At 33.7% G+C, this 12,681-nt stretch overlaps 1 protein-coding gene across 1 annotated transcript in view; it reads right to left on the bottom strand.

The window, feature by feature from the left end:
• nompC (no mechanoreceptor potential C) overlaps nucleotides 1-2,262 on the bottom strand; it is a 35,996-nt gene extending 33,734 nt beyond the window's left edge. Inside the window, exon 1 of the mRNA XM_073083006.1 lies at nucleotides 1,849-2,262. Coding sequence (XP_072939107.1) covers nucleotides 1,849-2,184 — 336 coding nt within the window. The 5' untranslated portion in view covers nucleotides 2,185-2,262. The remainder of the gene's footprint in view (nucleotides 1-1,848) is intronic.
• Between the last annotated feature and the right edge of the window lie 10,419 nt (nucleotides 2,263-12,681).

Raw genomic sequence — 12,681 nt, 5'->3', positions numbered from 1 at the left:
TAGGGTCATATACAGCATCCAGGAATAATAGTGAGGATGATGTCAACTTATTGAACCATGGAGAGTCCGACCACTTTCTCTCTTTCTCCACTATTTAAAAGAATAATACAACTATGACTCCGAAGGTTCCAACGTCACTCCTATTTCAGCCCCATAGAAACAATATGAAGCTCTACTATATTCTGCTAAGTTTTGAAGCTTTTTCCTTAGTTTTCAGGGGACGGATATGCATTTTTGTCCATCGTCAAGTGGACAATGGCAAAAAATGGTGATATTTGGGTAATTTACACATGTTAATGAGTAGCAAAGACCATTAAGTTGGAGACGACATGCTTTTATATCGTTGAAAAAAATGCACAGAAATTATTGGGATTAAGGACCTGTTCCTACTATGTTCCTGGGTAAGATTAATTCTGAGAGGAGCAGTATACAGGACACAAAAGGATTGACTTTTGTGAGGAAATACTTCGTCAAACTCGCACGTGTTGGATCCCGCACCACGAAAATTTCGTTTATTTCTTTGAATTTGTTATCCTAGCAGCCATAGAAATAAATGCATTGAAAATTTGAACTGTCTACCTTTTACAGTTCAGGAGATAGAGCCCTGTGACGGACATACAGACAGCGGAGACATAATAATAGGGTTTGGTTTTTACCCTTTGGTTACGGAACCCTAAAAATATTGTTAGGCATGTACAATCTTGCAACCGTTTGCAATAATTTATTTCCGAGTCATGAAATAAATTCAGTTTTACTGCTGAAACTTGGCTTATCTTCGTGATCTTATATCAAAGTGGAGGTAAAAATGCAAGGTCAAAGCAATTTCGAACAAAGCTACATGGAAGCTAAACTATTCTCAACTTTGGCGATTATTTTCGGAGGTTTGGTATAAGATATTACAGTTTACTGAAATAAAGTAAGCCTACTTACAAAGTGAATATTAAAACTACGGAATGGTATTTATTATACGTAAAACCGTGAAAACGTACCTACTTATAATTAAAAAATGAATTGAAAAATATAATAATACATTGATTAAAGGTTTTATATGTTAGGTGTAATACCGACCATTTTACTAGTATAGAAAACATCTCTTTTTTTATTTTTGAGTATATAATTTGAACGACATGATATACACCTAAAAACTTGTTATATTATTTTAAATTAGAGCTAAAGAATTAATTTAAAATAAAGATTAACCATTAAGAACCCTTTGTTAAATTACATTATATAAAATAAAAAATATAAAATTAGATATTTGTAAGGTAACTCTTAAATTTATGCTTTTATCAAAGTCTCTAAAATTTCAATTCTGTGAAAAAAATATTGAAAGATTTTTAAATTCCAATTCTGTGAAAAAATATTAAATCGGTCTGTCAACCTTTTTTAAATGCATAAAGTTTAATTTATTTCCAAGTCAGTCTGAAAAAAAATCGGTACACCAACCCCATAGCAATTAATGTAAACCAAGTCTTGCTTATTTACATAAACGCGAAAGCAATTTTTATGTCACCGCAAATTTCTTGTACCCTTTTTATATAGTCTTGCTTGGTATTCAATAAAATAAAATAACTGGCATTCATTGTAATAAAAATACAAATCGAATTAGTATTTTTACAATCGGCATAAATCCTGTGAAAATGTGAGTTACGTTTGCCTTTTTATGCATGAAAAATGTTTTTTTTTTTATGTTCTATAATTCGACGAAACCTATTGTCAAAGTTTTATACGACATTATTCGTTTCGGAAGTTAATCCCAGACACGTTGCTATGTTGTAAGAATTCCGTTTAACCATCTATTTAAAAGTACGTAGAGATATTTAAATGTAAAAGAATTTCTAACGTTACCGGATCAAGGATTCCCGCCATTGGCACTGTGACTGTGTCCTCTCCACCAGCCGCGACCAGCTTCTCCAGGACCTTGAGAGTCTGCTCCACAGCAGACCACTCGCCCTTTTGCGCCAGCACCAGGATCTTTGCCGCTGCCTCTCGCATGTTAACGCCAGCGCTGGGCGGCTTAACCACATCAGCGATGCCATTGCCATCCTTAACTTCCTTCTTATCCTCGATAGTTGAAGCCGTCTCATCCTTGTCATCAGCGTTCTTCGCCACAGCACCTTTGTCGTCATCGGCTGCTTTTTTTGGCGGGCCCTTGCCCTTTTTGCCGCCGGGGGCTTGCGACATGGTCACATCGAGGAACTATTGGTCACACTGCACTCGTAACGCGAGCCATGTCGGCTAGTTTCGGTGTGGCCTGGTGGGCGGGCGGAGCATGACTGCGGCACTGCGTAGGCAGCCGCCTTCTTGCATGATTGGGGTAAATAAAGCCGCGACGCGAACTGGATTTACAAACAAACTTACGAATGCGATGTCTCAGCACGTCTCATGCATTGACCCATTTTTTTTAGGATAGGGAACGAGTTTAGTCAATAACGGTTGAATATTTTTAATTTATGTTGATCATGTTTAGGTTTATAGCGGGTTATTTTCACTATTAAGCTTTTGAGATAAAACTAATAACTTACAGGAGTCTACGATGTACGTATTTATATCAAAAGAGTTACTGTTATACGTTGCACATGGAAATACGTGCAAAAAACATTTTTTTGAAAATTTGTCTTTAAAATGACACGTAAGATTTCATGGCCAGGGATCGAACCCTGAACTATCTCAGTGTTAGACGGATGCGGCGTCGGTTACATATCTAAGCTTTGTTATTTATGTAAAAAGTGCACTCTAAACCTTCTTTGTTATGTCTAACTACTAACCCAAGGTTGTCTGGAAGAAATCGCTTTTAGTAATAAGGCAACTTTTTGAATTATGTTGTTTCTTTTCTACTCTGTATGTTTGTCAGTATGCAGAGAAAAGTTTGTACAGTCCGCGTAATCCTCTAGTTCGCTCTGAATATAGAAATGAATCGCGTCGTCATAGCAAATTCTATGACTACACCTGCTCATAACAACTTCAGAGCGGACTAGCAGTTTGGCGCGGAACAGTTATTATTTCAATTATTTATTAATTGTAAGATATTTTGGATATAAATGAAAGTCTACCATATAATTGATAAATTTCAATGAGACATCGTGCAGTACAATTAAATAGAAATATGTCCCCACAGACATAGTTGCCTTGTCGTGCCGGTGTCGTATCGTTCCAGTGAAGAAGATTCCATCTACTGGAAGAAGACGTCCAAATACGAAGAATGGTAGTACGTCCAAAAATTACTCACAATGAGTACTACTAAGTACTAATCTATACGGGATATGATACGATTATCATACGTATAAGGGATAACACGAATCAAATCAGAATCAATTTAGATCCTTGATAGATACCTATATCAGATAACTGGGTTTATTAGAATGGAAGGCGTATCATGGTTAATTGATACATAGGTCAACAATTTTTTTATTTTTTTTTGTGCATGAGTTTTACTTAATATATTCTGATTATATAAGCAAATATATATAAAAAAATGAAATTACAAATCGATAATATTTGCTTTTATAGAAATTAGAGCAATTTAACATTTTTTTTATTTTCGAGTCCAATAAAGTCGGTCTTTGCGCACTAACGTTGACAAAAGAGTGGCAAGGGGGCGGAGTGTAATGTTTCTTGCATCGCTCCTTGTGTACGAAAGTGAGTGATTGCTTATTTCTGTGGAATAACGTAGTTCATTTTTTTTTCGTTGTATCAGTCTGTACAAAATGACTTCGAGAAGTTGTAAACGAGACGCCGACTCATTTTATTATATTTGCGGCGAATTTATGAAAGTAAGAGAGAAATAGGACGATTTATGTACAAATTTAAAGATTTCCAAGGCATACCAACTTACTTCCATCTGTATAGTGTATACCTGTTAAAAATCAAGATAAAAAATGGGCCTCACATATTGTGTCAGGTAACACTTGCAGAAATATTCTGGACGGTGAGTTTATATTCATTTTTTTATCTTTATAACTATTTTATAATTACTTTATATAGTTATAATACGGTACGTTTTATTGTAGGTTGGTACCGAGGTGAAAAAAGAGTAATGAAGTTTGCAGTGCCAAGAATTTGGAGGATAGGTACTCAGTAATCATCGCATAGATTGTTATTTTTAAATTTGTGAATCCACTGAAAGATAAAAAATCAAAGAAAACATATTATCCTGATCTACCAACGACTGTTTAATGTTCATTAATAAATACTTGCATTATATTTTGAAATTTCTATTATAAAAATGTATCATCAATTAATGTTTGTGTATCTTTTAATAAATTAACTGTGTCCATTTTTCATGTATAGGGTCTTTCATTGAGCGTTTCCTATCTTTAAAATTATATAAAACAAATTGTGTGTGATATATTATCGAAATTTTTTAATCGTTTAAAGGACCTATTGCTGCCATTATGTGTAGAATATAACATCGTTCAAATGTCCGCACGACTTTTATGGTTATGGTCTGCAAAAGGCAGAGTTCTTATGGGCGACGGGAAATCGACTGTCTCAGATTCAAGTGCACACGCACGGACAGCGGCGATGTTTTCGGCAAATCTTCCGTTTCGTTGATATACGGATGTTAGTCAATCATTTAATGACCCAGTAGACTTCAATTTATCCACCAGATTGCGAATAGTCCTCTCGGTAGGACGATCATGGCGACCACGCGGTAGCGGACGATTGTAGCACGCGTTGCCCGAACAGAATAGCTTTTTGATACAATAATTTTATTATTTGTTCGTGTTGTTGAATGCTATAATCATCCATGGTAATTTGGCAAAACAAACTGAATAAATTAAAACTAATTTGACAGATGTTGCTTCAATAAGATGACCGTTATCAACTTTCAAAGTTCGGAAGTCCTTGTTAGAAGACCCTATATTTTCATTAATTTGAATTTTCCAATTTGTACACATAAAAGTAAATTCAGAACTGTTTTTTGTACTTTTTCTTATTTCTAGGTATAAAAGGAATAAAAATAACGTATGTATAACCCATGCTCAAAAATTCTGTAGACCGGTGTAATATACGACGTTGTTTAGAAACAGGTCTACGAGTTATAAACACATCAAAATTTTGACAGAATGCTTTTTTTATAATATAGGAGTAGCAGACGAGCATGCAGTCCACCTGATGGTAAGTGGCTACTGCCGCCCATGGACATCTGTAATCAACCCCAGATAGGATTAGATATTCCTACCTAGGTCGGCCACAGATGCGCTGCTACCCCTGAGGACTAAGCTGGAACGCCTCGAAAAAGTATGTTTCCCTTACCACACCCTTCAAAACGGAACACAGCAGCGCCTAACACTGCTGTTATTAGGCAGAAATAGGTGTGGCGGTGGTGCCGCCGGAGTCGAACCACCTTCAAACTGTCAGCTTAAAGCCGTTTCAAAAGCTGTATTTAAAAGTTTTGTTCTGAAATAATGTCCATCTTACGTCGTACGAACGAAATAGCCCTTATATTAATAAAAGTAGTATAACTATTTTCTTGAAATTATGTTTAAATTATCTAGTGTGATTTTCAGAATAAAATAGATTTCATGCAGTCAAACAAATGTGAAAATAATGTAAGAATATTACGATTTTCTGTTCTAGAACTTTTTGATGTGTGTGATTATGAAGCAAACTACTTCTAGACCCATTACAATAGTCGTAGCTACAAATAAATACGAATACAAAAGAATTGTCTGTCTTTGATTTCAAGATAACATTTACGTAAGATTATGTGAAAAAATAGACAAAGCACTTGTATAATTATTGATAAAACGAACTTACCTGTATGTGAAGTTCTATCATAATTATGCGAGCTGCTCAATTCGAAGCGATTAATATTAACATATGTAGTACTGTTTCAGTTCTACGGCCATTTACACGATGAGTTTAAAAAAAATAACGATAATATTAATCTGAAAACAGATAAAAAACACAAATAAATAGGTTTTACTTTGATATACATCACATTTCTTCCTTAATGACAGGTTGACATATATAGCTTCATTTTGTTTAAAGATTTAGGATACAAACTAGAAGCATACCACGAGGGGGGGTTTTGGGAGGGAGACCATATTAATCGCTTCGAATTGAGCAGCTCGCATAATTATGATAGAACTTCACATACAGGTAAGTTCGTTTTATCAATAATTATACTTCGCTGCTCAATTCTCGCGATTAATATTAACATATGTAGATGTTTAGAGACAATTGAGGTTTAGTTTGTATCCATCGTAAGTAACTTTTCAATAATAATATAAATAAACAGTTTAGGTTTAGGATCCCAAACTATCCAATGAAGTACAAAATAATTAAAGGTCAGGTTAGGTTACTCTTAAGTTAATCAAGGCATCACACTAGAATTTAATATATTATAATGATAACTTTATTTAAATGTAACTTTATTCATTTTATTTAAGAACGCCGACGTTTGATTTATTTTACAATTAAGTTATACTATTACATATCATAATATGCCAAAAACTTTATTGCGAATCGAGTGAGCAAATAATATCTAAATGTTGATAAGGTACTCATAACCTTCTATTATTTAATTTCGAAAATATTAACGAAGTCGAGCTCCATCAAGCCGTCTTTCGAACAACGTGAAAAGTTAGACCGATACTTAGGATTTGAAATAGACGCGTGGCGTATGCTATAAGACACAAGACGATAATTTATAAAAAGTCATTAATTATTTATCAGAGTTGTTGAAACACAGATATAAAATTATGTGCAATTAATTTCCTAAAAAACATTAAGTTGACGATGCTAGCAGTTTTAGAGTTTAAGCATATTGAAATAATGCCCTTTACCCAAATTTTACCGAGAGTAAAGACTACCGAGTTTTCAAAACTAATAAAATAGTGATCACGCTATAATTTGCGAACTGCATTAGTTGTTAATTAAATTCTGATATTTTAGTAATTACCTACGCAATAATCTGGACATACTATTGGAAAAACTGACTGAACTGAAGCGCTAGCAAATTAATTTCTTTAATAGCGGTTGTAAACTTGACTCTACGTTTGGAATCAGGTAGACTAACATAAAAAAATATTGTTACATGTCACTTGAGATACAAATTGTTCTAAGTGAAAGTGTATTTTTGGGTACGGCGGACGTGATCTATAATGATACCTCTTTCATAAATCTTACGATTTTTACAGCCGTTAAGGCTACCATGTTTGCATCCTGGGGGCCTACCACCATCTTTAAAAACATTATAGTTGAGTACTGTTGACAACTGAAAATGCCATATTATGCTTAAAAAGTTAACTTTCTTTAACGAGGTCGTGGTACGAAATTTCAATGTATGATTAAAATAATATTGTTTTAAGAGATGGTAGTAACCTCCGTGATATATAAAGTTTTGTAAAAAACTAGTACTTATAATGTTTCAAACTTATGCATGAAATTAAACTATATTTTGCGTTACACAGTGAAATAACAGCAGCTATATAGTTGTAACAGTTGCATTATTCCCGAGTATTCGGAACAAAAGTATTAATACGGTGTGGTCTGAAGTAGCTCCAGCTACACGTGTATCATTAGGTTAAGTTTATCATAGTAAATAACATTTATGTGTTATGTGTTATGGAGTTTATTTCGCCGCTTGCACCTTGCGAAGTGGCGGTAGATGTATTGTCATCGAAGGAGCTCTATAAAGAACCAATGTTGAATAAAAAAAAATATTTGATTTGAAAAACATTATATCAATTGTAGAGGGTGCAACAATTATTTTTACTAATTATTCCCGGATAATATGCATGCCACCAGGATAAGATTCTTGAGGGAGCTGTTTGAAATAGGTAAATGGAAATTAATAAATCATTAATCCGAATAAATGCTACGATTTAGGAGCGACAATAAGGGACCATGGTCGAGTAGGCCAATTTGGTACCTCCAGTTACAATATATTATCCTTTACTAGATCGGTTATAATTTTGTTCAACATTTTGTAAAATAATATCGAATATGAAAATGCATAGAAATAATAAAATTTGATCAAATTGCTATGAAAGCATCAATGTAATACGCGTATGGATCAATCAGGTCTCCACGACATATATTTATCACACTTAGCGTCTACTACGTCTAAGTAATTGCAAACAATTCTATTTCTGGAACTACAAAAATTGTAATTAAAAAAAACTAGTTCAGTCATGTGTAAAGTATTATATATAGATTTACTAGAATGCTAGAAAAAACGTAAGTCGCTTACTCCCATTCCGAATCGATTTTGTGTTTTCAGAATTCAAAATCTGCAATAAAATTATCATTAGATTATATATAGTAAGCAAAGACATACTTGACTTTTATGGCAACAGAAAATGGGGAAATTGTAAATTACCCATGTGATTAATGTATGAGATAGCTGTTAAGTTATTAATTAATTATCAATAAAAAAAGACAATTAGGAATGTTTTATCCAAAATATTAAAGGTAAATAATGTTATTAATAACTCTAAAACATTTATGTAATAGCAACAATCTTCATTGTTCCAAAGAAACCATAACCTCTTTTACCATTACCTATAGGTCATTATCCTATCCAGTTTTGGAAGCATCTGAAAATATCAGTATTGCATACATTGTATTGCGAACGCAACTAACAGAAGAATATAATATGCAGATTATATTATGTATATTTATTATAACACCCATATCATACTCAAGTTTTTCGTTACATAATTTAAAAAAATATCCTTATAATTCCGGTAACCAACATTTTAAAATCTTCCGAATGCATCCATCCATATACTACAGCATAACAAACCAATATTGAATTTTTTATAAATCTAACAGAGACCAACTTTTTTCCAATATGCGTCTTAACTTCAATTATGCTCTCCTGTAAGTAGACTTACGTAAATTATAATATAATATATAATGTTCATATGCGGATTCAAATAACTTTTGCTATTTAAGTGATAATTAAACCGAAATTACTTTGTATTGAATAGTATTTATTACGTTTGTTTTATATTCAATAACAGATTAGATCAGTTTAGTAAATACCAGTGGCTCTACATTATAGCCAAATGTAAATTAAAATTCATTACATACATCTCGAGAATCAAACTTCAAATATTTTTCCGAATAAATGGAAATGCGTCTTTTACATTCTACAGAATATTATTAAAATAATAAGTATGGATTATTATTCGTATTTATAACAATTAAGACTTATTGTTAGGTTTTAATATGTTCACAGGTATGTTTATCTTTTGAAATGTAATGCATTAAATAAATTAGTTGAGTGTTTTCAAACTTAAAATAACCTAAGGTCGTCATTAGGTTCATGATTAATTAAAAATGTAATCGAAACAACAAAGTCACCATCTACTCGGCGACATGGAGACATCGCGTCTTTATCTAATAAATTATTTATTGTGATTTTATCTAAGATGGATCATAACGACCCGATTGGCAAAAAAGGTTACCGGTCTGATGCGCAGAAGGTCCCAGGTTCGATTCCTGGCCAAGCACATATCCAAAGGATGAACCCAAATTGACGTTTTGGATCTAGGTATTTGTATATTTGTCCATGCCTGTTCATGGCATGGTTCCCCTGCACCTAGTGCGGGGCTAAGGCAAAAAAATCCTTTTTTGCGTCCCGTAAGGGACATAGCTGAGATTGAAACCTATTACAGTCTCTTTGCGTGAAAGTCCTGTCGATGCGATGGAGATGTCGTCTCCGCCGCCAGATGAACCTCCGGTGCTATTTTTCTACCTTAGTTACTTCTAAGACAGGATAACTTCACATGGCTTCACCAAATAGGAAAGAATGCCTTTTGGTCTCGTTGAAAGTCCTTTAAATTTATTATTTAAAGTGGAAGTAAGAAAAAAACGCCCCGCATTTTTGTATCGATATAATGGGAATCGCATATTAGCCTAGAGGCGTTATACTCGTATGTGCTTCCTTAATGTTAACTAGTGTCAGATTTATCTGACATCAATAAAAACTGCATGGCATAAAGTACGCTTTATGAGTTTGTTAGGTATGACACTATGAAGCCCTTTTCCAATTACAGGTTCCAATGTTCAGTAGGTGACTTGTTTAATAAGGGCAATGTGCCATAATCAAGAGGAGATTCCTCTACAGTTGAACATTGACTGTCATTAGTACCAGGTACCGGACTGGTGCAGGATGCAGCATTTTTTCCGATTGTTTTGACATTTTATTCGATTTCAGTAATCCTAGTACGGATTTGTGAAGGCAATGATCCTATTATATCATTCGCATCACATTACTGTATACGACCAATAAACCATTAAGGTTTTACCATGGAGGTAGCAGTCCCCATATGTACTGCTCGCACCATAAATAGTCGATACAGAAAAAGTAAGAATTCGTATTTCGTGAAGGTAACAATCCCAATGTATTGTTCGCATCATTTTGAAAGATAAGACTTCAACATTCCTTCCATTCCTCAAAACTCTTGAACACTTACCGAGTGTGTATCAGTTATAATTACTATTTTTTGTCAGCTTGCGAATCTTTCTCAATGCATATCCATCAGTATCTAGGTATCTTCCGTGTTTCTTCCCCACGTTTAAAGCACTATTACTTTTTTGCGTGTTGAGGCCGCGACACGAAAACAGAATATGAAGCTATATATGTCAACCTGTCATTAAGGAAGAAATGTGATGTATATCAAAGTAAAACCTATTTATTTGTGTTTTTTATCTGTTTTCAGATTAATATTATCGTTATTTTTTTTAAACTCATCGTGTAAATGGCCGTAGAACTGAAACAGTACTACATATGTTAATATTAATCGCGAGAATTGAGCAGCGAAGTATAACATTTACAAATCAGTTTGATCTTTAATTTATATTTTCAGATAGGTACATTTATTTTCCATCTTTCATAAATATTCATGTAAATATCATGTAATATCTTTAGGCAGTAATAAGCAATTGGTTGAAACTCGGTCTGTTTTTCAAGGGATCCGTGGTTCAAATCCCAGGCACACCTCTGATTTTTCAAATTTATGTGTGTATTGGAAATTAATTATCACTTGCTTTATCGGCGAAGGAAAACATCGGGAACTAAGAGATCTGAAAAAAGAGTTCTCAAAGGTATGTGACGTCTACCAAATCGTACTGGGTCAATGTGGTGGACTATAACTTATTCTTCTTTTTCTGAGACCCATGTCCAGTAGTTGAAAAATGATGGATAGACGATGATCGTTGAGAAACATTGACAACGTTTATTTAGAGAATTTTATGAAAGTATTAACAGTTAAATTTCACGTCTTACAATGAGAATTCAATTTTTAACAATTTAGCTTTTAAAACGGTTTATGTTCATTATAGTAGGTATTTTAATCTGAACCTCGAAGCTAAGGGTGTACACATGGCTACAACCCTTATTATGACAAATGACAAATGACTTCTTATGACAAATTAATAACCAAGGACAACGCATAACTGTGGGAGAATAGCTGAAATAAACTGTGAACCAGCCAGTTAGTATTAGAACTTACAACCATAGATAAGTATAGATACCGCCTTGTGATTGAAGGAAGCCATTAAATGGGTTAAACGGCTGACAATTCTGCCATTTAATGGCTGTCATGGTGTAAATTACGCGGAACATTGCCGACATGCGCAGTAAAGTGGTGCGAAAACACGAAATCGAATAAAATGTGCGGAGAAATATCGTTCCATTCGTAAATGATCTAAAAACTACATTTTTTAATATTTTTTAAACTCGAAGATAGATTACAGTGACAATTGTTCAATTGTCAAAACTGGTTACATTTTCTTGTTAGAAGTGAGTAATCTTTTCTAATCTATGCTTACAACAAACCAACAATGTTTAGATTTTAAAATATTATAAAAGAATACCGGTTACGTAATGGAAAACGTTTAAACTCATTTGTCGGAAAATTTAGTTCTGTTTTCCCCAAAATTCAGCCATTTGCATATAATAACACAATGATACAATTTCGTAAGCAATTTATGATTTAAATGCAGATTTGTTGATTACGACCAACTTGCATATTGTATTCCTAGTGGTTCTTAGTAACCATTGTTCATATTTGTGATTGTTCTAAAGGTGGTAGAAACAGTATAATTCGGATGGGGAGGAATTACCATCATACCCATTTCTAGGGTTAAACAGCTTTTGTGTTTTAATAAAAAGGATTCCGGTTGAATAGCATAGCGATCATCTCAGTCCTCAGCAGTAGCAACTCACCCTATAAAACCCCTGTTCTATATACCAATGGTTACAGATGTTAATGAATGGTAGTGACTGTTTATAATCAGGTAGACTTCATCCTTGTTTGTCGCTTCAATATTTAAAAAAAATGTCAATATTGTCTCAAAGACTGTTTAACACTCACTCTATCTTGAAACACTTATTTATTTACTTAGTAACAGTAATTAATGAAATTTTAATTCCAGGAGTAACGTTAGGGTATTGAGGAAAACCAAAACATGCATTGAACCACAGACCTGTATTGGGTAGAATAAAAATACAGGTCTGTGCATTAGACACTCTTCTGGAGTTGCAATAGTCAAGGCGACGGTAATTACTTTCCATATATAATTACGAAAATATGATAAGAAGTAGTGATATTTCCATTTACATTTTTGACACATTCAACAGAGTTCTGCCAAAATAAAATCCACAAGGCCCGACAAAATATTAGCCTTATCGAGAAATAGGGAACTTCGCCGCATGTC

The sequence above is a fragment of the Epargyreus clarus genome, unplaced genomic scaffold, assembly GCF_041222505.1.
Source record: "Epargyreus clarus isolate Ecla_fem2 unplaced genomic scaffold, WU_Ecla_fem_2.2 ptg000018l, whole genome shotgun sequence".
NCBI classification, from domain to species: Eukaryota; Metazoa; Arthropoda; class Insecta; order Lepidoptera; family Hesperiidae; genus Epargyreus; species Epargyreus clarus.
The sequence above is the reverse complement of the archived record's forward strand: the minus strand, read 5'-3'. Positions and strand labels throughout refer to the sequence as shown.